The sequence below is a fragment of the Nyctereutes procyonoides genome, unplaced genomic scaffold (assembly GCF_905146905.1).
Source record: "Nyctereutes procyonoides isolate TBG_1078 unplaced genomic scaffold, NYPRO_anot_genome, whole genome shotgun sequence".
Taxonomy (NCBI): domain Eukaryota; kingdom Metazoa; phylum Chordata; class Mammalia; order Carnivora; family Canidae; genus Nyctereutes; species Nyctereutes procyonoides.
The window spans coordinates 89932162-89955652 of record NW_026575125.1 but is presented as its reverse complement, the minus strand read 5'-3'; the positions used below and the strand labels follow the sequence as shown (position 1 = coordinate 89955652).

Here is a 23491-nt window from a genome sequence, read left to right as displayed (position 1 = left end):
GGGTTGGGCGTCGTAGGTGCCCGGCGTAGCGGCGTTCAGGCCGGGCAGCCGCTGTGCGGAGCGAAGCCGTGGCCATGAAGGAGGAGAAGGAGCATAGGCCTAAAGAGAAGCGAGTAACCCTGTTGACTCCCCCGGGGGCCTCAGGCAGCGCCGGTGGGGCTTCGGGGGACAGCACCAAAGGGGACGATAAACAGGATCGAAATAAAGAGAAGAAAGAGGCGCTGAGCAAGGTGCCTGGCCGGCTGTTGGCCCGGGAGAGGGCGGGACGGGTCCGCCACCCGCGAGGATGGTTGGGAATGGAGCTGCCCTCTTCCTCTCCCAGTCTGCCCTTCTGCTTCTTCACCTGAGTGAAAATCGCGTCCCCCGTCTTCATCCATTCGCTCGAGATGGGGGGAGCCCCTCTCGGCCAATCTCCGGGGTGCGAGTGAGGGAAAAGGGGGCGATTCCCAGACGTGAAGGTTTAGGTCAGAGTTGTGAGAGGATAGAGGGGGAGCGATAGTAAAGAGAATGAGGAATTAAAAGGTTAATCGGGAGGGAATTATTAAACAGTAAAGGGGCCATCAGGAGTGGGAGTAGTTTGATAGAGTATTAATGGAGGCGACTTGAGCGAGAGTGGGGGGATTAATGGTTGGGGAGCCAAGTCAGTTTCATTCTGTTTGGGGAGCAATAAGGGAACTTTTAGTATTCTTTAGAGTTTTGAATTCTTTACGCTGAATGAAGAAGGATTTTGTTTTAGGATGTGTCGGATGTGTTAGGGAGAGAATAAGTCAAATGTTCATGGCACCCAGAAAGACCAGGGTTAGTCTACTAATTTCGTGCTAATACATCTATTGAAAAAATGGGTGCTAGAAAATGATGTGAAAACCTAGTAAACTGCGGGGCTTCCGCTTAACAGAACCTAAGATTTTCCTTGCTCCGTGCAGTTCTCCTAAGAGTTTATAAAAAACAGCATTATTATTATGTTTAATTAATTCTGAGCATTAGAATAATTTTTTACTGGGTTTTTACAAGTGAGCCGTCTTGTAAAGACCGTCTATTTTCAGGGACGGTGATTCTTTCAGGTATGACAAAATTGATTGTACTAATTTTATCTTCCTTATTCATTTCTTAAGGTGGTAATTCGGAGATTACCTCCCACTTTGACCAAGGAGCAGCTTCAGGAACATCTTCAGCCTATGCCGGAGCATGATTATTTTGAGTTTTTTTCTAATGATACTAGGTAAAATGAATAAATAAAAGAGGGCGGGGGTAAATGAAAAATTATCTTCCTTTCTTTTTTTATCCTACTGTTTTCCATTTGATTTTTGAACCTGTCTCTTTAATATATGCATACTTGTAATTCAGCCAGACACCTGCAAGCACATTTACATAATTGCTTTCCTCTCTGCAGTCTGTATCCTCATATGTATGCCAGAGCATACATCAACTTTAAAAACCAAGAGGACATTATTTTGTTCAGGGATCGCTTTGATGGTTATGTATTCCTTGACAATAAAGGTGAGTCCTTGTAACTGAAGGGGAGTTTCTTTGTCATTTGTATGTTTAAGACAATGTGTGTATCACGGTGTTTTCTCAGTGCCTTCTTAGCTTTTCTAAAATTCTGGGTGATAAAATGTGCAACATTTGAAGAGTTTTACACATTTGCTGAGCTTATTGCAGTCTTATAAACAGATGAGTGACTTTTCACAGCCCTTGGGTATTTTTATTAACCTGTTATTTCTGTACTTTGATCAACTGAATGAAATTGCCACTGTTTTACTCTTCCCGGCAAATTTTTTTGCCCTGGATTAGATAATGTGTTGTTTCGACTATTTACTAGTTTCAGCAGTAATACTGATAAATGACTCTATAAACTTGTATGGCACATTTTAAATATTTACTTGTCATTTTGCTTCAAGGACCAACATTGATTGATTTATTTTAATTTAAATCCTTTAAGCCAGTAATTCTCAGTTGGAATACTGTTCAACATTCTAATTTGTATTTGTACTTAAAACATCGAACTTGATGATCTCCCACTTTGTATCCAGGAGTCTATAGGGAAGAAAAACTTCTGTCTTAGCTCTTTTTATTTATTATCTGCCACTTGCAACACGTAGCCAGAGAATGTCCAAGCTGCCATTTGCCACTTTTCTTTAGGCTTGTGATCACAGGTAAATGATATGTCTCTTTGTTGGGCTGTTTCTCAGTATTCAAAGTTGGTAAAAGTGAAATCTTTGTCAGGGAATATACCAGTAAAGTTGAAGGATTGCCACTGTGTTTGACCAGCTTTTATCAATCCCCACCCCTCTCATTCCCCAAAGCATTTACTTCTCCACTCCAGCTTTATTCCAGCAGATAGCAATGTGTTCCTGGAAATCTGAGTTGTGTTTAAACTTTTTCTGCTTTATTTTACCCCTTATATTTAAAGAAGTGATAAATCTTGTCAATTAATTGTTTATTTAATATCTCGTTCATCTACTTATACTTTCACACTGTCCTTCCCTCCTATTCCTAAGACAACCACTGTCTCTAAGCTTATAGATTTTTCCATTTTTGTATAATTCAGTCATTATATTTTGTATAATTCAGTAATGTTATATTGCCGCGAAATTAATGTTTTTGAAAATAGTGATTTCAGATAGCAGTTGCAGGGGGAAAAAGTCCAAATTCCTTAGCCTGGTAGAGTCCTTCAGAGCCAGGCCTCACTTCTGGGTTCTTCTTTTTCAGCCTCTCTTCCACAATTCCTTCTGCTTCAGTCTTGTTTATCTATTCCTTCTCAAATAGACCAGTAAATAAGCTAATCTGATTCTGCATTCACTAGGATTTCCAAAATTGTGTGTCCTCCGTACGACTTTGTGATGTCTTCTGGTCATTTCTACTTATTCTATTCTGGCTTATGTCTATATGCCAATAATAGTATTTTATACTTTTCATGACATTATTCTAGAGCAGGGATCTGGTGTATTTCCTTTTTCCAGCAGTCACTTGGTTTTTTGTATTGAGATATAACTCACATGACTTAAAATTCAGTGGTTTTTAGTATATTCACAAAGTTGTACAACCATCACCACTGTGTGATTCCAGAATGTTTTCACTACTCCGAAAAGAAGCCTAACCTTTAGTAGTCATCTTCCCTTCTCCCTCTTCTGGACATTTCATATAAACAGAATCATACAATATGTAGCCTTTGTGACTGCCTCTTTTACTTAGCATATTTAAGATTCATTTGTGTTACTGCATATGTTACTACCTGATTCCTTTTTTAGTTTGTTTTTTAAAGGTGGTAAAATACATATAAATAAAATTTACCCTCTTAATCATTTTAAGTGTATAGTTCAGTAGTGTTGAGTACATTCACACTGTTGTGCAACCAATATCTAGAACTTGTTTATCTTGCAAGACTGAAACTATACCCATTAAACAATAAATCCCCATTTCTAAGATTGGCTTGTTTTTTTAGCATAATGTCCTCAAGGTTGATCCATGTTGTAGGGTGTGTCAGAAATTCCATTTTAAACCTGAGTAATATTCCATTATACACACACACACACACACTGAGATACATACACTACATTTCAACCACTTATCTGTTGAGGGACATCTGAGTTGCTTCCACCTTTTGGCTATTGGGAATGATGCTCCTATGAATGTGGGTGTACAAATAACTGTTCAAGTCTCTGCTTTCACTTCTTTTTGAATATATACCCGAGGTGGAATTGCTGGGTCATATGGTAATTCTATTTTTAATTTTTTGAGGAACACTATATTGTTTTCCATAGCAGCTACACCATTTTACATTCCTACCAGTAATGTACGAGGGTTCTAATTTCTCCACGCCTTGCCAACACTTGATACTCTGGTTTTTTCCTTTAATGGCTACCGTTCTAATGGGTGTGAGGTGATATCTCATTGTGGTTTTGATTTGCATTTCCCTAATGATTAAGTAAGGTAATTTTTAATCTTTTTGTATGCTTGTTGGCCATTTGTATATCATTGTAGAAATGTCTATTCAAGTCCTTTGAACATTTTTAATTTTTTTGTTGTTATTGAGCTGTAGGAGTTCTTTATATATTCTGTATATTGACCCCTTTAAAGATAAGTGATTTAGAAATATTTTCTCCCATTCTGTAGGTTGCATTTTTACTCTGTTGATTTTGTCCTTTGCACAGAATATCTTAATTTTGATGTAGTTCAATTTATCTATTTTTCACTTTTATTGCCTGTGCTTTTGGTGTCTCCTGGTGTATTTTTTAATAACAGATTTATTGAGATATAATTCACATGTCATAAAATTCACCCTTTTTAAGATTTATTTATTTATTTATTTTTAAAGATTTTATTTATTTATTCATGAGAGACACACACAGAGAGAGAGAGGCAGAGACACAGGCAGAGAGTGGCAGGTTCCAGGCAGGGAGCCCGATGTGGGACTCGATCCCGGGACTCCAGGACACGCCCTGGGCCAAAGGCAGGCACTAAACCGCTGAGCCATCCAGGGTTCCCCCAAATTTACCCTTTTAAAGTGTACAGTTCGTTGGTTTTTAGTAAATTCACAGAGTTGTGCAGTTATCACCACAATCTAATCTTAGAATACATTTAGCACTCCAAAGAGAAACCCCATATTCATTAGCTGTCACTCCCCACTCTCCTCCACTATGCCCCAGCTCTAAGCAATCACTAATCTTTGTATCTTCATAGATTTGCCTAGTCTAGAGATTTCTGATGTATTTTTTAAATGAAAATTGATCTGTAGATTTTTTTACCCCCACAAATCAAAATATCCCACTTTAGAAGTTGAATTTAAACGAATATTTTACTTCCCTGTCATATCTTTTCATTACGTTATCAGTATAAATTTGGGGCTCCTTTGGTAACACCTTGATTTTAGTTGTGCCTGTGGGATTTCTGCCTATTGAGAGACTATTCAGATGACTTCCATCAAAGGAGGCCTAGAGAGTGGTGGGTTGACTCTCTTGTATCCAATTTTTGACTTTTTTTTTGTTATAGCAAGTGTGGTATTTTTTCTAAACAGGTCAGGAATATCCTGCTATAGTAGAATTTGCACCTTTTCAAAAAGCTGCAAAAAAGAAGACTAAGAAAAGAGATACCAAAGTTGGGACTATCGATGATGGTACAGTATAGCTCTAGTTATATAATGCTATTGCCTTGGGTTTTTTAAAAAAATACTATCTTTGTGGGAATTAATTAGATGCCACTCTTTTAAATAGGAAAACATACAGAAAACGTTCATGAGAAATGTAATTCACAATGAAAGCCTTGTTTGATTGTTAGAATGGAAGTGGGTTTCCTGTAGAATTCCCGTTCTCTCCAGGTAGTACCATTTCATTCCACCACCATCAAACAATATATTGTTGACCATTGAGCAGTAAATTACCTTGGGTTTTTTGATTAGAAGACAATGGGGAAAAATGAGATGTATCAAAGTACAACTCTCTGAGGTCTCATACTATTTTCTGATTATTTTTTGATTTCCATTTTTATAAAGAGGGGAGGTTTATCATTGAGAGCTGGGATGGAAAAATTTCTATACTCGAGTAACTTAATATAAAATAGCTGAAGCGGCCAGTAAAATTTTTTTAGGTTTTGAATATGCAGTTAACTGCACACATAGTAATTACATTGAACTGGAATACCAGAACTAAAAAACTGGAGTAATTGCCATATAGAGGAAACTGGATCCAGATTTTGAGCTCTGTGTGATGTTATGCTGGATCAAAGCTTAGCTGTAATGTTTTATATCTGATTGATATTTTAGAATCCTCTAGTTTGATTTCCATTATTTATCACAGTGGGTATTTTATAAAGGAAAACATGGAAAATATTGAACACACGGGTACTTACTGATGATATCATAGATTCAGATCTGGAAGACTAGATCAATGATTTGCTCCACGGTACACAGAAACTCCAAATACAAGCAGTGGAATGACTCAGATGCCCTTTCTGATGTCAAATGCATCTAAAAAAGAACTCCAGGAATTACCATCAGCTCCAGTGCAACATCTAGGACCTCAATTTACCTTTCTGGAAAACCTGATTTTCCTATGTTGGGTTTACTTAAAGTGAGGTTTACCCATACAGGAATTGCTTACATGCTATCAGTAATACTGTGAAGGTCCTATAACTACAACTTTCAGTTTTCACTTAAGTGTGACTCTGGGTTAGTTGGAACAGTGACTTTTAAAAGCAAGTTACTTAACATTCCTGTGGTGTCTGATTATCCCTGACTCCATGTTATATCAGACTCCCTTAGTGGGTATAGGGAATAGGAGTCCTGAGAGTAAGGGACCAATAAAGCCCTAAATAGTCTAGTGGGTATGTTTAGGTTTATTTTTAATCTTCCATAATGTAGAAAGTTTTTTTTAAGTCTGCTATATTTTCTGTTTACTTAAACAATGATTTAGATCCAGAATATAGAAAATTTTTGGAAAGTTATGCTGCAGATAATGAGAAAATGACATCTACTCCAGAGACACTGCTAGAGGAAATAGAAGCAAAAAATAGAGAATTAATAGGTAAGTGGGCAACAGGAATTAAGGACAATGGCTTTTTCCTCAGAAGACCTATCTGAATCTCACTTCTGTCACTTGTTAGCTGTGTGACCATGGGGAAGGCACTAACTTCCCTGAGACTCTGTTTCTTCTACTCTAAAATGCAGGTGATAATACCTGCTTCACAGGGTTATATTAAATCCATTGATAAGATGGGAAAAATTCTCTGTGACCCATTTTAATGCCACATATATATAAGTAGAAAAAATCTGAAGACTCGTGGGACCTTTAGATATTGGTAAGCTTTTGAAGATCAACTGGTATTTTCTAGTAACAAGCAGCTCACGTTCCTGAAAAAAAAAATTGAGCTGAAAATATCAAAAGATAAATTTAGTTACTACAAAATTGAAAATTTCTTGAGAAAGTCTAATTTGGATATTGGTTCTAGTAGTACATTGTCACTCTTCTAGTAATAAATGGTCACTCCTCTATCAACTCTAAACAAGCATAGCCCCTGACCCAGGATTTCCACTCCTAGGAATTTATCTAAAGGAAGTATGCTTTCAAAAAGCTAACTACAAGGCGGGGCGCCTGGGTGGCTCAGTCGGTTCATGGTTCATCATCCGACTCCTGATTTCTGCTCAGGTCATGATCCTCAGGATCAGGGGTCATGAGATTGAACCCCGTCCCGTGTTGGGCTTCACACTGAGCGTGGAACCTGCTTAAGATTCTCTCTCCTTCCTCTTCCTGCTCTCACTCTCTCAAAAAAAAAAAAAAAAAAAAAAAAACCTCAAAACATTTTAAAAAACCCTGCATTGTTCAGAATATTGAAAATTGAATTACTCTTCTAAAATGGTTTTGTTTAAAGATTTTATCTATTCATTTATTTGAGGGACCCCGAGATCTTGACCTGAGCTGAAGACAGATGTTTAACCAACTGAGCCACTCAGGCACCCCTAAAACAGTTTTTATTAATGAATGCAGAGTATAAGCCCATCTCTGATAATTTCCTTAGAATAAATTCCCAGAAGTGAAATGGTGGGGTCAAAAGATTAGATATTTTTAGCTCCTTCCTCCAATTTCTTCCCAGTTGAACAAATTTATATTTCCATCTGTAAAACAAGAGAATGTCCTTTGCACTCAATTCTCACTGACACTGGGGATTATTCTATTATTCTTTTAAGAAATTGTTTTAATTAGAATTACTTCACTTTTTAAAAAGTATTTTAAACCTTCAGAATTGAAGTAGAATACTGTGAAACTTCTTTCTGATAACGTACTTGTGAACTGTTTTAAGGGGTATAGTTTCTCCACCTTGGGTGGTTGGCAGGGAATGTCAGAAAATGGAATCCTTTCTAGGGGTTGATAAGTATTATTAATAATCTGTTTACATTTATGTAGCTAAAAAGACAACCCCACTTTTGAGCTTCCTGAAAAACAAGCAGGTAAACCTTTTGTTTTTATAGTTCTCTCAATACTTTTATTTCATTGGTTCATAGTCTGTAAACATATGAGCATTGGGATCCTAGAGGAGGAATAGCTGCTTTTTCTACCATTATTCTTTAAAGATTTGGCTCATTGGCCTCACCCTCTGGCCTTCTCCTTCAGTCTGGTTGTTGGACCAAGGATTCACTCAGTGAACCCAGAGAGTCTTTAGCTCGTTCCAGAGAAACTCCTTTGATTTTCTGAAAGCCTCTGGAAATATAGCAAGGCAACAGTGGGAGACTCTGAGACTAGCAGGCCCTTTAAGCTCATATTCTCATTGGGGTGGGAAGGGGGTTAAAGAGGTAGAATGCCATTTTGTAAAAAGTAGGAAGGAAAGACCATCCAATTTAGTGGGTGCCCACCATACCTTCGGGATTAAGTTTTTGGTGATGATTATCTTGTTTGAAGGCTTATGTTGATTTTTCTTTCCAGAGAATGAGAGAAGAAAAAAGAGAAGAAAGAAGGAGGCGAGAAATAGAAAGGAAAAGACAAAGAGAAGAAGAGAGGAGGAAATGGAAAGAAGAAGAAAAACGAAAAAGGAAAGATATAGAAAAGCTAAAGAAGATAGACAGAGTTCCAGAAAGGGACAAATTAAAGGATGAACCAAAGATTAAGGTATGAAAATAACTTAAACTGACCACATGTTGCTAAAAATTGCACGTATCTACTTCCTTAAGTACGCATGCATCTTGTGTTGGTGTCAATATAGTCTTTTGATTTTGTTGTGGTTTTTTTTTGGGGGGGGGAGGTAAACCAATAGGAATCTTTCCTATAATGCTAATAATAGTATTTTTAAAAATTCGAGATAATTTAAACAGATTAAGTAATTTACATGATGTTAATTCAGTGAAGATCTGCGTTATCATTGAGAATGTTCCATGTTTGGATTATTATTTTCTCAGTTCTTCATAAGTAAGGGCTTAGGGCTGGCTGGCATGAATTATGGGTTTTATTCAGCTTTTCCTTCATATTTGATACATGAAGTTGCCTCATCTGTTTGTTTTCCACTGTCTTCAGGTACACAGGTTTCTGTTACAAGCTGTGAATCAGAAAAATGTAAGGACCAAGTACATGATACAGAGCACCTAGTATCATGTCACACACACAGGTCTTAGTTAATAAGTCCTTTCGGTGGTGGTGGTAGTGATACCTATAGAAAACTCTTTCAGACTGACTTGAGTCTTCTTAAAATCTGAGCCATTTTAAATTCCTACTTGAGAAGGAGGCCCAGATGACTTTCTGATGCTCTGCGGGGTACCCAGAAGCTTCAATATACAGCTAGAGGACAACCATGCCTAAACAGCTCTTTCTCTTCATGTGCCTCTCCTAACTGGCTGCCTTGTGGGAGTTTTAGGGATAAATATTCTGTATTACATGCTTCCCCTCACATGATTCTCCATGTTACTTTCTCTCATCTACCTGGGAATCTGTGGGTGGCAGATTCTGATTAACACATTACACGTAGGAAGAAGAAAACTTGTAGAAAAATCCCAGCCTTACTGATTCCCTTTTGAGGGCATGGCTTAAGCAGCTCTTGCTCCAACAAACTTCCTAGGGAAGTACTAGTACCTAATACTTCAGAGAAAGTCAGAAAAAATCTCTCAGAGATGGTGGCAGGGTCTCCTCCTTTTACCACATCAAAATTAAGCTGTTTGTGTGGTTAAGGGTTTGTTCCCTCAAGGCTCTCCCGGGCTCATTATTGGCAATAAGGTGCTTGGCAGTGGTGTGGAAAGGTTCCCATCTTAAGTCCTTCTAGTGATCTCTCTCTGCCATGCCACAAGTGACCTGACTTGCTTTTCCTATCAGCCAGGCAGAAGGTAGAGCCAGCCATACTAGAAACATTCATTAATGTTCTTAATAGAGTAATGAACATCCTGGCTTCTAACAAAGATGTTCATTAGAAAAATAAGAACACTTCCAATGAAACCTGCACATGGAATCCTCACTTTACATTGGTGCCTCCTTAGTAGTTTGGACTTGCCATTTGCAGTGGCTATGTGCTGAAATATTTCATGCTTAAGTCTTGTGGTGCTTTGCCTTTTGCTTGGTGACTTGTGTGATGCCTTCACCCTGAGATGAACCATTTGTATGATGCCTTCACTCTGAGACTTGAAATTCTTCTACTTTGCCTAAGAATCTCTCTGAATATCCAATACATGAGGGTATTCTAGAGAGGTTTGTGGCAGTGGTGTAAGAAACTATTTTGTTAGCAATTTGGACGTGATAAAGCACATTTTAGAATTGCATTCTGTCATATATATATGTCTCACATGTATGTACATATGTATGTATATATATGTGACATTGAGCAGTGTTCAGCTCAGTATAGATGGAACTTCACTGTTCCATGAGGTATTTGGATTTTTAAATCATGAAAATTAAGATTATACCATCATATGTATATTATTCTCAGGCTCAAGGCAAAATCATTCTTGCAATGGATCTCTCCTTTGGTGACAAAGGTTATTTGTCATTCCAAGTACTACAAGCCCAACGGTAATCTGCCTAGCATTTTAAATTTGTGGTATAGTTTCTCATCAAGTCATATCGATATGCTAGTTTGCTACTGAAGGCATACTTGGAAGTGTGCCCTGGTTCACTGAAAGGTTGACCCATCTAAAGCCAAAGGAGTCTTGATCCTATTGCCACAAGTGATTAAACCACTTTGAGTGGATAACACTTTCACATTAATAGCATCCTTTTAGTCAATCACTGCTCTTGTGCACTAGTTATTCACCTGTAAGTTTAAGAGTACCTGCAGAAAGAGGCCTTCTATAGCCTAAACTGAAAACACTTAGTATATGGTTTTCGTGGTAGAATCAGACGAGAATATCCCAACTTTCAAAATAAGAATAAATTTGTTCTCTTTAAAGCTACTCAAGAAACCGGAAAAAGGAGATGAAAAAGAATTAGACAAAAGAGAAAAAGCCAAGAAACTGGACAAAGAGAATCTGAATGATGAAAGAGCCAGTGGGCAGAGTTGTACACTGCCCAAGCGCTCTGATGGCGAACCTAAAGATGAAAAACCCAAGAGGTCAGTAGTCGGGGGCTCTTTGGTACACTTGTTTTCAACGTGTTTCTACAAGCTAGCTTTACTGCCACGTCCTGGACTTGTACCTGAATTATGAGGGGTTGGAGGATGAGTAAAAGTTTAAAATATTCTAGCATCTCAGTCTGGGTGAATGACTTCTGGACTTCTGGTGTGCACTTTTTTTTTTTTAAACACTGTTCTCAAACACTAGGATTTTTTTTTTTTTAAATACTGTTTCTCAAAACGCTAGATTTTTTTTTTTTTACTCTGTTCCCAAAGTGCTACCTCCCTGTAGTGGTCAGGCCCTAATCAGAGCACTCCTGCATGTGTGACTAGCCATTCTTTGAGGGTGCTAGCTCAGATCTGTTTCCCATGCAGGCCCGAAGAGGAGAGTGGCAGAGACTACAGGGAACGGGACTATGAGCGAGACCAAGAGCGCATCCTTCGGGAGAGGGAGAGGCTGAAGCGGCAGGAAGAAGAGCGCCGAAGGCAGAAGGAGCGCTATGAGAAGGAGAAGGCTTTTAAAAGAAAGGAAGAAGAAATGAAAAAAGAGAAAGAAGTCATTCGGGATAAAGGAAAGAAGACTGAAAGTACAGAATCAGTAGGCAGCTCAGAGAAAACTGAAAAGAAAGAGGAAGTGGTTAAAAGAGATCGCATAAGAAACAAGGTGCTGCTTTTCGTTATATCTGTTTATTTTCACGAGGATTTTTTTTCTTTTCTTGCAAGTGTAAAGGAAAGGGTTAGTTCACTGTTTATGACAGACTTTTTAAAAGGGAAGTTGAACTATCTGCAACTCTTTTTTTCAGTCTTGGTTGGGGCCTTTTATTGACTTATTGTAGAAATTTCAAACATACACAAAAGTAAACAGAAAAGAATATGACACACTCATCACCCAGCTTTAACAATTACCAGCTCACAGCCAACCTCTCTACCCCATCCCTGCCTCTACTGGATTCTTTTCTTTTTAAAAAAGATTTATGTATTTATTTGAGAGAGAGCACAAATGGGAGGGGCGAAGAACAAGGCAGAGAGAATTTCAAGCAGACTCCACACTGAGTGCAGAGTCTGACATGGGGCTTGATCTCATGACCCAGAGATCATGACCTGACCTAAAATCAAGAGTCTGAACACTCGGCCAACTGTGCCACTCAGGCACCCCTGGATTATTTTCAGGCCGATCCTAAACATATCTTTAAATATGTCAATACCAGAAACAGATTATTTTTCTTAATAACATTTCATACCAAAAAAAATTGCATTTTCCTACCAAAAAAATCCTCTAATAATTCCTTAATGTCCTACTTACTGTGTTTTTCCCAATTGTCTCACTAACTTCTTTATAAGGCTCTAAACAAGATCCACAAATTGCATTGTATCCTTAAGTCTCTTTTAATCTAAACAATCTCCCCTCCTTTTGTTTTCCTGCCATTTATTTGCTACAGAAACCAGTTTGTCATGAGGTGGTATTGGCTCTAAATTGGATGGACTAATTATATCCCTGTGGTATCATTTAACATGTTTCTCTATCTTAGGTGTTTCCTTGAAAAGTAGGAGGTATATCTAGGAAAGGGGTCAGCAGATTTTTTTTTTCTGTAAAGGGCCAGATGGTAAATATTTTAGGCCTTGTGGGCCATATGGTCTCTACTAGAACCACTAAGCTCTGTAGGAAGGCAGACATAGATAATATGTAAAAGAATGAGTATGGCTGTGTGCCAGTCAGACTTTATTCATAAAAATAGGTGGCTCCTCACCTACAGGCCTGAATATATTTATGCTCAATTTTTGGCAAAAATACTTCATAGATTGGGACACCTGGGTGGCTCATTGGTAGTGTCAGACTCTCGATTTCAATTCAGGTCATGATCTCGAGGTCATGGCATTGAGCCCCACATCAGGCTCCGAGCTTAGCGGAGTCTGCTTCTCTCTTTCCCTCTCCCTCTCCCCTCCTCATGCACTGTCTCTCTCAAATAAAGAAGTCTTTTAAAAAAAAGAATATTTCATAGATGGAGGTGTGTATGCTTGATTGGCTCAGCCAGGGTTGTGATCTCAGGATTGTGAGTTCGAGCCCCATGTTTGGTATAGAAATTACTTAAAAATAAAATCTTAAAAAAAGAATACTTTATAGATTGTGTTGTGTACTTCCTATTGCATCATATCAGGAAGATGTGACATATGGCTGTCTTTCTAGTGTAATGTTCTGATCAATAGCAATTGTATTGTGGTTATGGAACAGGATGTCCTTGTTCTTCAGATATCCAAGCTGAAATATTTAGGGATAAGGGTCATGATGTCTGCAACTTATTCACAGATGGTTCTGCAAAAATAACATGTATATATGTGTACATGTTAGACAGAAGAAGCATGTGACAAAATGTTCATAATTGTGAATCTTAAGAGAAGGGTATTAGGTATTCATTGTATAAGTTTTGCAACCTTTCTACAGATTTAAAATTTCTCAAGGTGATAAAGCTGAAAAAACACCTGGTCAGTAGGTTCGGGTATTATAAGCCTGATCCATCTATTATAAAAAATTCTTAGCCCAAAATTCAGTTTATACAGGAAGGGCAAGAGAAATACTTGATCCTCTCCCTTTATGTACCAGCATTCAGAGTAATGAGTTGGTGTCCCAGCAACATCTAGGTAATCAGTGAGTTTGGTTTTGTCTGTAATAATTTGTGGATTTAGAAATATTTGGTGTTCCAACTTATCATCAGTTATTGTCCTTGTTGGTGTTTACATTGTCCCATCTTTGCACAGTGGGAGCCCTATCATCCATTTCTTTAAATGCTATGCAGAAATCCTACCTGTTTCAACATTTCATCTTATAAAAATAGTGAAATATTTTGCCGGAATTATTCAGTTGTGAATAATGCTTTAAGGCTAACTTGCGGGCAGCCCCGGTGGTGCAGCGGTTTAGTGCTGCCTGCAGCCCGGGGCATGATCCTGGAGACCCTGGATCGAGTCCCACGTCAGGCTCTCTCTGCATGGTGCCTGCTTCTCCCTCTGCCTGTGTCTCTGCCTCTCTCTCTCTCTATCTCTGCGTCTCTATGAATAAATAAATAAAATATTTTTTAAAAAGGCTAACTTCCATACACCAGGAAGAAGGGTAAGGAAGGCTCAACATAATTTTTTGTTGTTCTAAAAAGGGCTGTACATCTAAGTTTTCCAGGATCATAATGTCATAAACCACATATGTTATTTGAACTCAGAGGTATGTGATGACTTTATGGAGGCTTATTTAGGAATTTGAGATCTAAAATGCCACCTAAAGAGTCTCAAGGTAGGGTGTTGTTATATGTGAATTAAGAAATAATCATGTTTGTGGCAAGTTGCATGGAGTCTGAGCTCATAATTTTAGGGAGGTCTCCACGTAAGACTTTGCATTCTTTATTACTGTTTTACTCCTAAAATTTTTCTTATGTGGTAGTGGATATTAAAGTCCATTTACTCATGGGGAAGAGAAACAGGCAATGGCTGAGGTTTCTAAGTAAAGGAAACTCAATCTAATTTAGTTCATCTTGAGATGATTAAGAAAATTAGATTTATTGCAGACTGCAGACGTACCCTAGGCATATAAAATAATACTTACAAAATGGTTGCTTTTATGTGGAGATGGGGGGAAAGGAAGTAAGCAGAGGCAAATTAACCATCAACACTGTCAAGTACTGTGCCCTCACATTTTTTATCTTGTAGTTGTTCTTGGTATATATCAATATATAACTTATGACTCTGAAAATCCCCTGTAAATGTTTAGAAGCCATGTTATAACATTAACATTTAATTTTATTTCAGGATCGCCCAGCAATGCAGCTTTACCAACCAGGAGCTCGAAGCCGAAATCGACTCTGTCCACCTGATGACAGCACCAAGTCTGGAGATTCAGCAATAGAAAAAAAGCAGGAAAGTGGTATTAGCCATAGAAAAGAAGGAGGAGAGGAGTGATAAGTCCAAAAGGCCTTAGATGTCCTGACTGTCTAGGCAGCCAAAGAGCATGTATTAAGCAATCCAGAAGTGCCTTCAGGGCAAAGGAGTAGAGAGAGAGAAAGGATCGCTGTGCTGGTGGGGTACACTGCAGAGGAGTATGTTTCTTGTTTTCTGTTTTTTGTTTTTTTGCATCAAAGCAGGAACCTGATCGCAGGTTCGGGTTGGAAGTTCAATTTCATTTTTTTATGCAGTTCCTACAAATTAATTTTAAAGTGTCAGGCAAAGATGAGGGAGAGGACATGCATTGCAATTTGCAGGCGGGAAAGGTCAGGTGAGGACTTAATTAGGTATGACATGAGGAGAGGAAAAAAGACAGCTGGTTCTAAAAGCAAGGTTTTGTTAAATCCTGGATTGAATTTTAATTTGAGTGGAACAGAGTCACTGTGAAGTCTTGTTCAGATCTAGTTACATTCATTGTTGGTGATAACTGTTGACTTTGTGTAGTGTAGATGCAAAAGCATGTAATTGTAGTACAAGGACAGTGAAGGATATAACATATTCATTCGCCTGTGCAAAAATTTAAATAGTCATGTCGTGTCTATATCCTATGTCCTAAAGTTTTAGGATTAGTCTTAGTTTTTTGTTTGCTTACATGAGCTTAGCATAAAGAATATTTTTAAACATCTCCTTTGGCCTTTAGCAGTTTTTATATTAATAAGTAAAATTTAACCCGTTTGGTTCTTGACAATCCAGTCTTTGTTTTAATCTTAGGTCTCGTGATCTGAGTGCATACCCTCTCCAGGAAGGAAACTGTACCAATATTTGTTCCTGTCAAATAGTGACTTTTAGTCCTGGCTTGTTTTGCATTGATGTCAATAAATATCAACATCACTCAAGTATGAAGCTAAGTGTATTTATTAGCTTTACTAAATAGCTATTCATTTTGAGAAATTAAACTTTTGATACTGAATTAATCTCTTGGGTATTTTGAAAGGGGATGAAGGATACTCATTTCTGCCTTCATTAGCCTTATGCTTTTATTTTGCCCACCAAGAAGATCAAATCATGGTTCACTACTCTTGTTCCATGAGAACAAAAAAAACGTTTGGACAATATCCTTGGGCTGCTTAAATGTTCATTCTGCCAGCTGCTTCTAACGTGGTGTCAGTCTGCCTTTACTGAGTAAGTCACTGCTTTAGTTTTACTTGGCCTTTAGGAACCAGTATCCCAAGAGGCAGGTAAAGAGGAAGAGCCATTGGAGATGACTAAAAGAGAATAGTCCTCAACTGGGAGAGACTACTAAAGTACAGAAAGGGAAACTTTCAAAGAGAATGGCTAGCAGTGGTCTTTGCTGCAGAGAGGTTAGAGAAGTGAAGAGATATGTCCACTAGGCTTAGCAGTACTGAATTGCTCAGGCAAAAACCAGTTACGGTAAGGGGAGAGTGGCTGGTAGGAAATGGGGATGGGGCAGCCAGATAAACAGACCTTGAAGCTCAGAGAAGAGATCTGGGCTGGAGATAACAGATTTGGAATTCATCTATTTTTAGGTGATCATTGACGCCATGGGTCTAGATTTGGTCACCTAGAGAGAGAGAGTGAAGAAAGAACAAGGAGACCTAGGGCCCAGCCTTGAACAACTCTAAGGTTACAGGTAAGGAAAAGTACCCACAGACAGAAAAAGAGTAGCCAGAGAGTAGGTGGAAAACCAGAAGACCCCGGTATTCCCTGACCCAAGAGAAAAGACTGAAGAAGGTGAGGAAAGTGGCCATTAGGGTCGGATGCTGCTGGCAGGTCAAGTGTGATGCCTGAAAAAAGGGTATGGGTTTCAGTGTCTTAGAAATCACTGATGATCTGGAATCATAGGGAACAGATGCCAGACCAGGTTGAAAATAAAAACAACACAGAAATTTAGCAGTGAAAAAATGGAGATAGGTAAATAGTGTTGATGAAAGTTTTTTTTTTAATTTTTATTTTTTTAAGATTTTTAATTTATTTATTCATGAGAGACACAGACGCAGAGAGAGAGACACACAGGCAGAGGGAGAAGCAGGCTCCATGCAAGGAGCCTGACGTGGGACTTGACCCCGGGTCTCCAGGATCAGGCCCTGGGCTGAAAGCGGCGCTAAATTGCTGAGGCACCCGGGCTGCCCCAAGATTTGTATTTATTCATGAGAGAGAGAGGCAGAGACACAGGCAGAGGGAGAAGCAGGCTCCATGCAGGGAGCCTGATGTGGGACTCAATCCCGGGACTCCAGGATCATCCCCTGAGCCAAAGGCAGACACTTAACCGCTGAGCCACCCAGGATCCTGATGAAAGATTAAATATGAGAAATACTAAAGCATGTTTGGAAGCCAAAAGGAAAGTTCTGAGAAAGAGGAGAAAGACCCAGGGGAAGCGATCATCAGTAGAGTAGGTTTCCTGAGAAGGCAGGTGCAAACGGGGCAGTACAAGGGTAGAGGTAGCCTGTAGAGAAGTGACGCTCCACAGCCATCAGTCTTGAACTGGCATCACTGCCTCCCTCCCCAGCCTGGAACCTGCTGCCAGGCCTCTTGAGGCTGTTCTCACATCAGCACTCCCTCATTCATTCTACTTGCCTTGCCAGTCCCACTCGGTAAACCACACTTCCCTATGCCCCTTATGTTTTTTTTTCATTTACATATTCATTTTAGCAAACATTTACTAATCGCTGTGTGCCAGGCCCTGGGGGTCAAGGACCCAAATCCTTGTCTTTGAGAAACCATGGTCCAGTAGTGGGAAGAAACAGTTAGGAATAACCAGAGCACAGTACACCATGTGAGGAGGGCTATGATGGCATGGCCTGGTGTGGAAAACTCCTGCCCCTAAAATGCTGAAGTGTTGCTGGAGAAAACCCTACACCAGATCAACTGGTGAGACCATAGGAGGGCCCTCCCACCCACTGAGCAATTTTAAAAATCCATCTTGACTTCCTTCTCCATAGTGCTGCCTTGCTTTTCCTAGTTGGCTCCCCTTGCTCTCATGTCAGGAGTAAGGGGGTGAGCACCACTTTGTCATAACTCATAATTTCATGTTTTACTGAAAACAAACTGCTGTAAACAACCGAAAAGTAAGCATTCATTCTGTTTTTGCCTACTTGAGACAAAAGTTTGATTTGTTTGGAAATAACGACGGGATGGAGACGGCTGGGATGTTGGTTATCTGAACAATCACTAAGCGCCTCCTCGTGCTGCCACTGAGATTATGGTAGTGAACAGGGCCCCTGCCCTTGTGATACTCAGCCATGTAGAGTTTGCTGCTCTGGTCCACAGAGTGGTGCTAAGGGAAGTAGACAGGAAAAATTCAAGGGGTGAGGGCAGTGGGAATAGGTAACTTCAGGGCGGTGACAGACGGATGGCTTTCAGCATTCATGCCTTCAAAATCAGGAACTGCACCACCATTCCATAGCAGGCATATATAAGGTAGTCCTGAGGCAGTAGTTTAACTCTGATTTTATTTTTTAAGAAAGATTTTATTTATTTATTTATTTATTTGACACAGAGAGAGCAAGCACAGGCAGTGGGAGAGGGAGAAGCAGACTCCCTGCTGAGCAGGAAGTCCAATGTGGGGCTCGGTCCCAGGACCCCAGGATGACGACCTGAGCCGAAGGCAGACGCTTAACCAAGAGAGGCCCCCAGGCACCCCTTAACTCTGATTTTAAATGAAGATCTAACTGTAGTATTCACAGATGCTACCTTTAATTACATAGGAGAAAGGTTAATAAGGGTTTTGTAGTCTCTCGTCGGTATATAGAAACTATGTTTTATGTTTTTATGGGGCCTGCCCTGAATTTTGTTTATAATCTCTAGGGCTGTATTCTATACCACAGAAATCTATTATGACCACTTATGTCATTATTAAGGAAGGCAAGCTCCTACTGTGGAGACATGGGTAAATACATAATTGTTCATTACTACTGTAATATATGGTATATTAGCTATATTTCCAGACTTTAAGGTTCTCTTCCATATCTCCAGCCCTGACCACCCCCCTAATCTCAGATGCAGCTGCCTACTAGACATCTGTATCCAAATGACCTGCAAGTATCTCTGGTCCCAACTGAACTCAGGTTCCTCCCCATCTTGTTTTGTTGAGGATGTCAACTTCCTATCCACTCAGCACTGAGGGTCATACTTGACCCCATCCTCACTCCTACAGCCAATCGGTGTATCATCATTCATTCACTGTTTTTTGAAACCACACCATGTGCCATTTGTGTTCTAGATTTTGGAGTTACATCGGTGAACAAAACACAAAATTCCTGCTTTTGTGGAGCTTACATTCAAGCGGAGAAAATAAGTAAAACAAGCAAAATAAGCATTGTTACAAAGTGACAGGTATGAAGTGCCTGGCTGGCTCAGTTGGTACAGCATGCGACTCTTGATCTTGGGGTTGTGAGTTTGAGCCCCATGTTGGGTGTAGAGATGCCTTAAAAAAAGGGGACAGGTGCTTGAGAGAAATAATAAATCAGGGAAAGGAAATAATGATGCTCATGGTTGGGGGTTGAAAGGCCTAAATAAGAAGGTGACTTTGGAGTAAAGACTTGAGAAGGAAATGAGGGAACTAGCTACATGGGTATCTGGGGGTGTAAGTCTCCAAAGGAAGAAGTATGTGAAAAGGCCATGGGGTAGCAGGGTGCCTGGCCTGTTTAGGAATGGCAAAGAGACCATAATGGCTGGAGTAGAGTGAGCAAGGGGGAGGGCAGCCTAAAGGGATGGAGTAAAGTCAGAGAGCTAACAGGTAAGACCCTTTGGTTCATAGTTAGGACTTGGGCTTTTCTTCCCAAGAACCACCGCAAAGTTTTGAGCAGAGGTGTGATATATTCTGACCTAATATTTTATTTTTTAAGATTTATTAATTTATTTGACACAGAACAAGCACAAGCAGGGGGAGCAGCAGAGGGAGAGGGAGAAGCAGACTTCCCACTGAGGAGGGAGCCTGATTCGGCTCGATTGATCCCAGGACCCTGAGATCATGACCTGAGCTGAAGGCAGATACTTAACCAACTGAGCCAGCCAGGCACCCCTAATCTGACTTAATATTTTATTTTTTTAAAGATTTTATTTATTTATTCGTGAGAGACAGAGAGAGAGAGGCAGAGACACAGGCAGAGGGAGAAGCAGGCTCCATGCAGGGAGCCCAATGTGGGCCTCGATCCTGGGACTCCAGGATAACGCCCTGGGCCAAAGGCAGGCGCTAAACCGCTGAGCCACCTAGGGATCCCCCTGACTTAATATTTTAAAATAAAAGGATCACATTGGCTGCTGTGTTGAAAACAGACCAAAGCAGGGGAAAGAAAGAGAAAGAGAGGTTAAGCTATTGCAGTAATTTAGTTGGGAAATGATGGTCACCTGGACCAGGATGGTAGCAGTGAAAGTAGTCAGAAGTGATCACATTTTGTAGGTAGAGCCCACACAAAATGAACACATTTTGTAGGTAGAGCCCACACAATTTGCTGACTGACCAGATGTCCCCGGGGTGTGAAAGAGTGAAAGATTATTTAAGCAACTGGAAAGATGGAGAAAGGATTCAGATGGGGAAAACTGCAAGAAAAATGGGTGTGTGTGTGTGTGTGTGTGTGTGTGTGTGTTCGGTGGTGCAGGAGGCTATCAGGAGCTCAGTTTTGGACATGTGAGGTCATGAGATTGAGATCACGGGAGTAAGTATAGATTGAAGGGAAGAGATTCACGGTCTGAGGTCCAGGGCACTTAAGCATTTAGACACGAGATTAAGAACCAGAAAAAGTTTCTGAAGGAGAAGAGAGAGGGAGGAAGAAAAACAAGCAAGGGTACTGTCCTGGAAGCCAAGTGAAGAAAGTATTTCAAGAAGTCAACTAAGACAAATGTTGCTGATAGTTCAAATAAGATCCTATCAGAGAAACTAATTTAGGATTTAGCAATAGAGAGGTCACTGGTGATCTTCAGAACACTTTTGGTTTGAGTACTAGGTAAAAACCTGATTGGAGTGGGTTCCTGAGAGGATGGGCACCCACTAAGATGCATATAATTTTTTTTTCAAAAGAAAATAACAAACATTAGCAGAAGTGGGAAATTGTAACCCTCATACATCACTGGAGGGAATGTAAAATGGTGGAAGACAGTCTGGTAGTTATTTAAAAGGTTAAACATTGGGATGCCTGGGTGGCTCGATGGTTGAGTGTTTGCCTTCGGCTCAGGGCATGATCCCGGGGTCCCGGGACTGAGTCCCACATCAGGCTCCTTGCATGGAGCCTGCTTCTCCTGTCTCTGCCTCTCTCTGTGTTTCTCATGACTTAAATGAGACTAAAATCTTTTTTTAAAAAAGGCTAAACATTATAAGTTATCATATGACCCAACAATTCCACTCCTAAGTATATACCTCAAATCACCAAAAACAGGTACTTAAACAGGTAACTGCATGCCAGTGTTTCCAGCACTGTTCACTACAGCCAAAAAATGGAAGTCATGTCCATCAACTAATAAACAATTCTACATATTGTAGAATATTGTTCAGCTGTAAAAAGGGATGAAATACTGACATTTGCTACAACATGAAAGAACCCTGAAAACATTATGCTAAGTGAAAAAAAGCCAGACACAAATGGCCACACAATGTACAGCTTCATGTATATGAAATGTCCCAAGTCTAAATTCACAGAGAGAAAGTGTATTAGTGGTTGCCTAAGGCTGAGGGCGGCGAAGGGGAATGGAGGGTGACTGTTAACAGGTACAGGTTTCTTTTAAGGGTAACAAGGTATTCTGGAATTAGTGGGGATGGTTGTGAACATACTAAAAAATAAAAAGCACCGCACGCATTGTACACTCTAAAGTGGGGACTTTTATCATATGTGAATGAGATCTCAAAAAAAAATGGGACGAGAGTGATTTAGAAGGCTAGCTATAGACAAATCTTCCCCAGCTTTGTTTTAAAGGGAGGAATGGAAAGAGCAGTAGTGGGAAAGGGGACTGAGGTAAAGGGCAGATTTTTAAGATGGGAGAAAGGACCACTTGTGTATTCATAATGTGGATGGGAACAATCCCATGAGAGGTGGGGACAGAATGGGAGGAACTGACAGGGCAAGATTCTCGAATAGGTGACAGGGGTTAAGACAGAGGGCACAGCAAGCAGGAAGGCTGGCTGTAGCATGGACACTTCATCTGTGGGAAGGGGACAAAGGCAGAGGCGTTGGGTGCAGGTGCTGGGAGCCGGGACGTGGTAGGGGAGTTACGCAAGTTCTCCCATGATTGCTTACTGGTGCCTCACCGACAGAGGAAGGACTGCAGGTCTGAGGACAGAAGAAAGGCTTGGAACTGTCATCCAAGCCACTGGCTGGCAAACTGTGGACCACACCTGGCCACTGCCTACTTGTGGACAGCCCGCTGGCTAAGAATGAATGCCTCTGTATTTTTACATGGTTGAAAACAAAATCAAAAGACTTGTGTATGGGATGCCTGGGTGGCTGAGTGGTTAAGTGCCTGCCTTCAGCCCAGGGCGTGATCCCAGGGTCCTGGGATCGAGTCCCGCATCAGGATCCCTGTGGGGAGCCTGTTTCTCCCTCTGCCTGTGTCTCTGCCTCTCTATGTTTCTAACGAATAAATACATAAAATCTTTTTTAAAAAAATACTTGTTTGTGACACCCACAAATTCTATGAAATTCCAAATTCAGCCTCTGTAACTAAACTGTTAATGGAATGTGGCCACACCCCTTCATTTATGTATTGTCTGGCTGCAACAGCACAGTGGAACAGTCACCGTTGATGTAGGTTGCCTGCAAAGCCTAAAATATTTACCATTCGGAATTTGCCAGCCTCTGGCCTAAGCCCTTGTTACTCAGAGTGTGGGTCCATAGCCCAGAGCACACACGTCATCCGGAAAGTTGTCACAAATGCAGAATCAGCATCTGTAGTTTGCCAAGGTCCCCAGGTGACTTATGTGTGCATTAAGCCTCAAGAAGCACTGCTCTAGGAGAATGGGGGTGGGGCTAGATGAAAGAGATGTGGGGCCGGTGCTGGGGGACCTGGGGGAGGTGAGCTGCAAGGAGAGCGAGAACGGGTTAATGCCAAGGTCAGAGCTATGGCTTTGGGATCGATGCAGTGTCGGGAGGACAAGATTGCTGGAGGAGGGGAGGCCGAGGGGCTGGAAGCATCTACATGGATATTACATTCATCAAGAACTACGACAGCAGTGGTCAAGAGAGTGCCAGGAGCTAAGTCGGCAAGGAGTGGGAGGGAGACTCAGGGACCACTATGTGACTGCAACAAAGGAGAATGTGATGGCTTCGGGGCTGTGGCACCGGCCCCCCCATGGGTCTCTTCATGTCCACTCCGCCCTCCACCCCCATCTGGTCTCCACAGAGCTGCCCAGAGGATCTCTCTAGAATACTTCTATAATTGACACCCTTCCAAAGCTTGCAGTAGCTCGAGTTTGCCTCAGCAGTCATTTTGAAACCACACAGAGGAACCTTCTTGGCAGGGCAGAAGGGCTCCAGGGGTTCCTCAAGCAGTGTCCAGGCCAAGCAATGAAGATGTACACTGCCCTGAGGAGCCTGTTCTTGTAATTTGG

The 23491-nt window shown here is 40.5% G+C and overlaps 1 protein-coding gene across 2 annotated transcripts; it reads left to right on the top strand.

Moving 5' to 3' along the window:
* Positions 1–15: 15 nt before the first annotated feature.
* UPF3B (UPF3B regulator of nonsense mediated mRNA decay) lies at positions 16–15837 on the top strand. Of its 2 annotated transcripts, XM_055337858.1 has the most exons (11): positions 16–230; positions 1113–1219; positions 1391–1497; positions 5015–5113; positions 6408–6518; positions 7896–7939; positions 8412–8594; positions 8997–9035; positions 10853–11013; positions 11389–11677; positions 14803–15837. In XM_055337858.1, the coding sequence occupies exons 1-11, from the start codon at positions 75–77 to the stop codon at positions 14950–14952; spliced, it is 1446 nt and encodes a 481-aa protein (XP_055193833.1). In that variant the 5' UTR covers positions 16–74; the 3' UTR covers positions 14953–15837. The 2 variants fall into 2 exon arrangements, with proteins under 2 accessions (XP_055193833.1, XP_055193834.1); XM_055337859.1 differs by lacking the exon at positions 8997–9035.
* The last annotated feature ends 7654 nt before the right edge of the window (positions 15838–23491 follow it).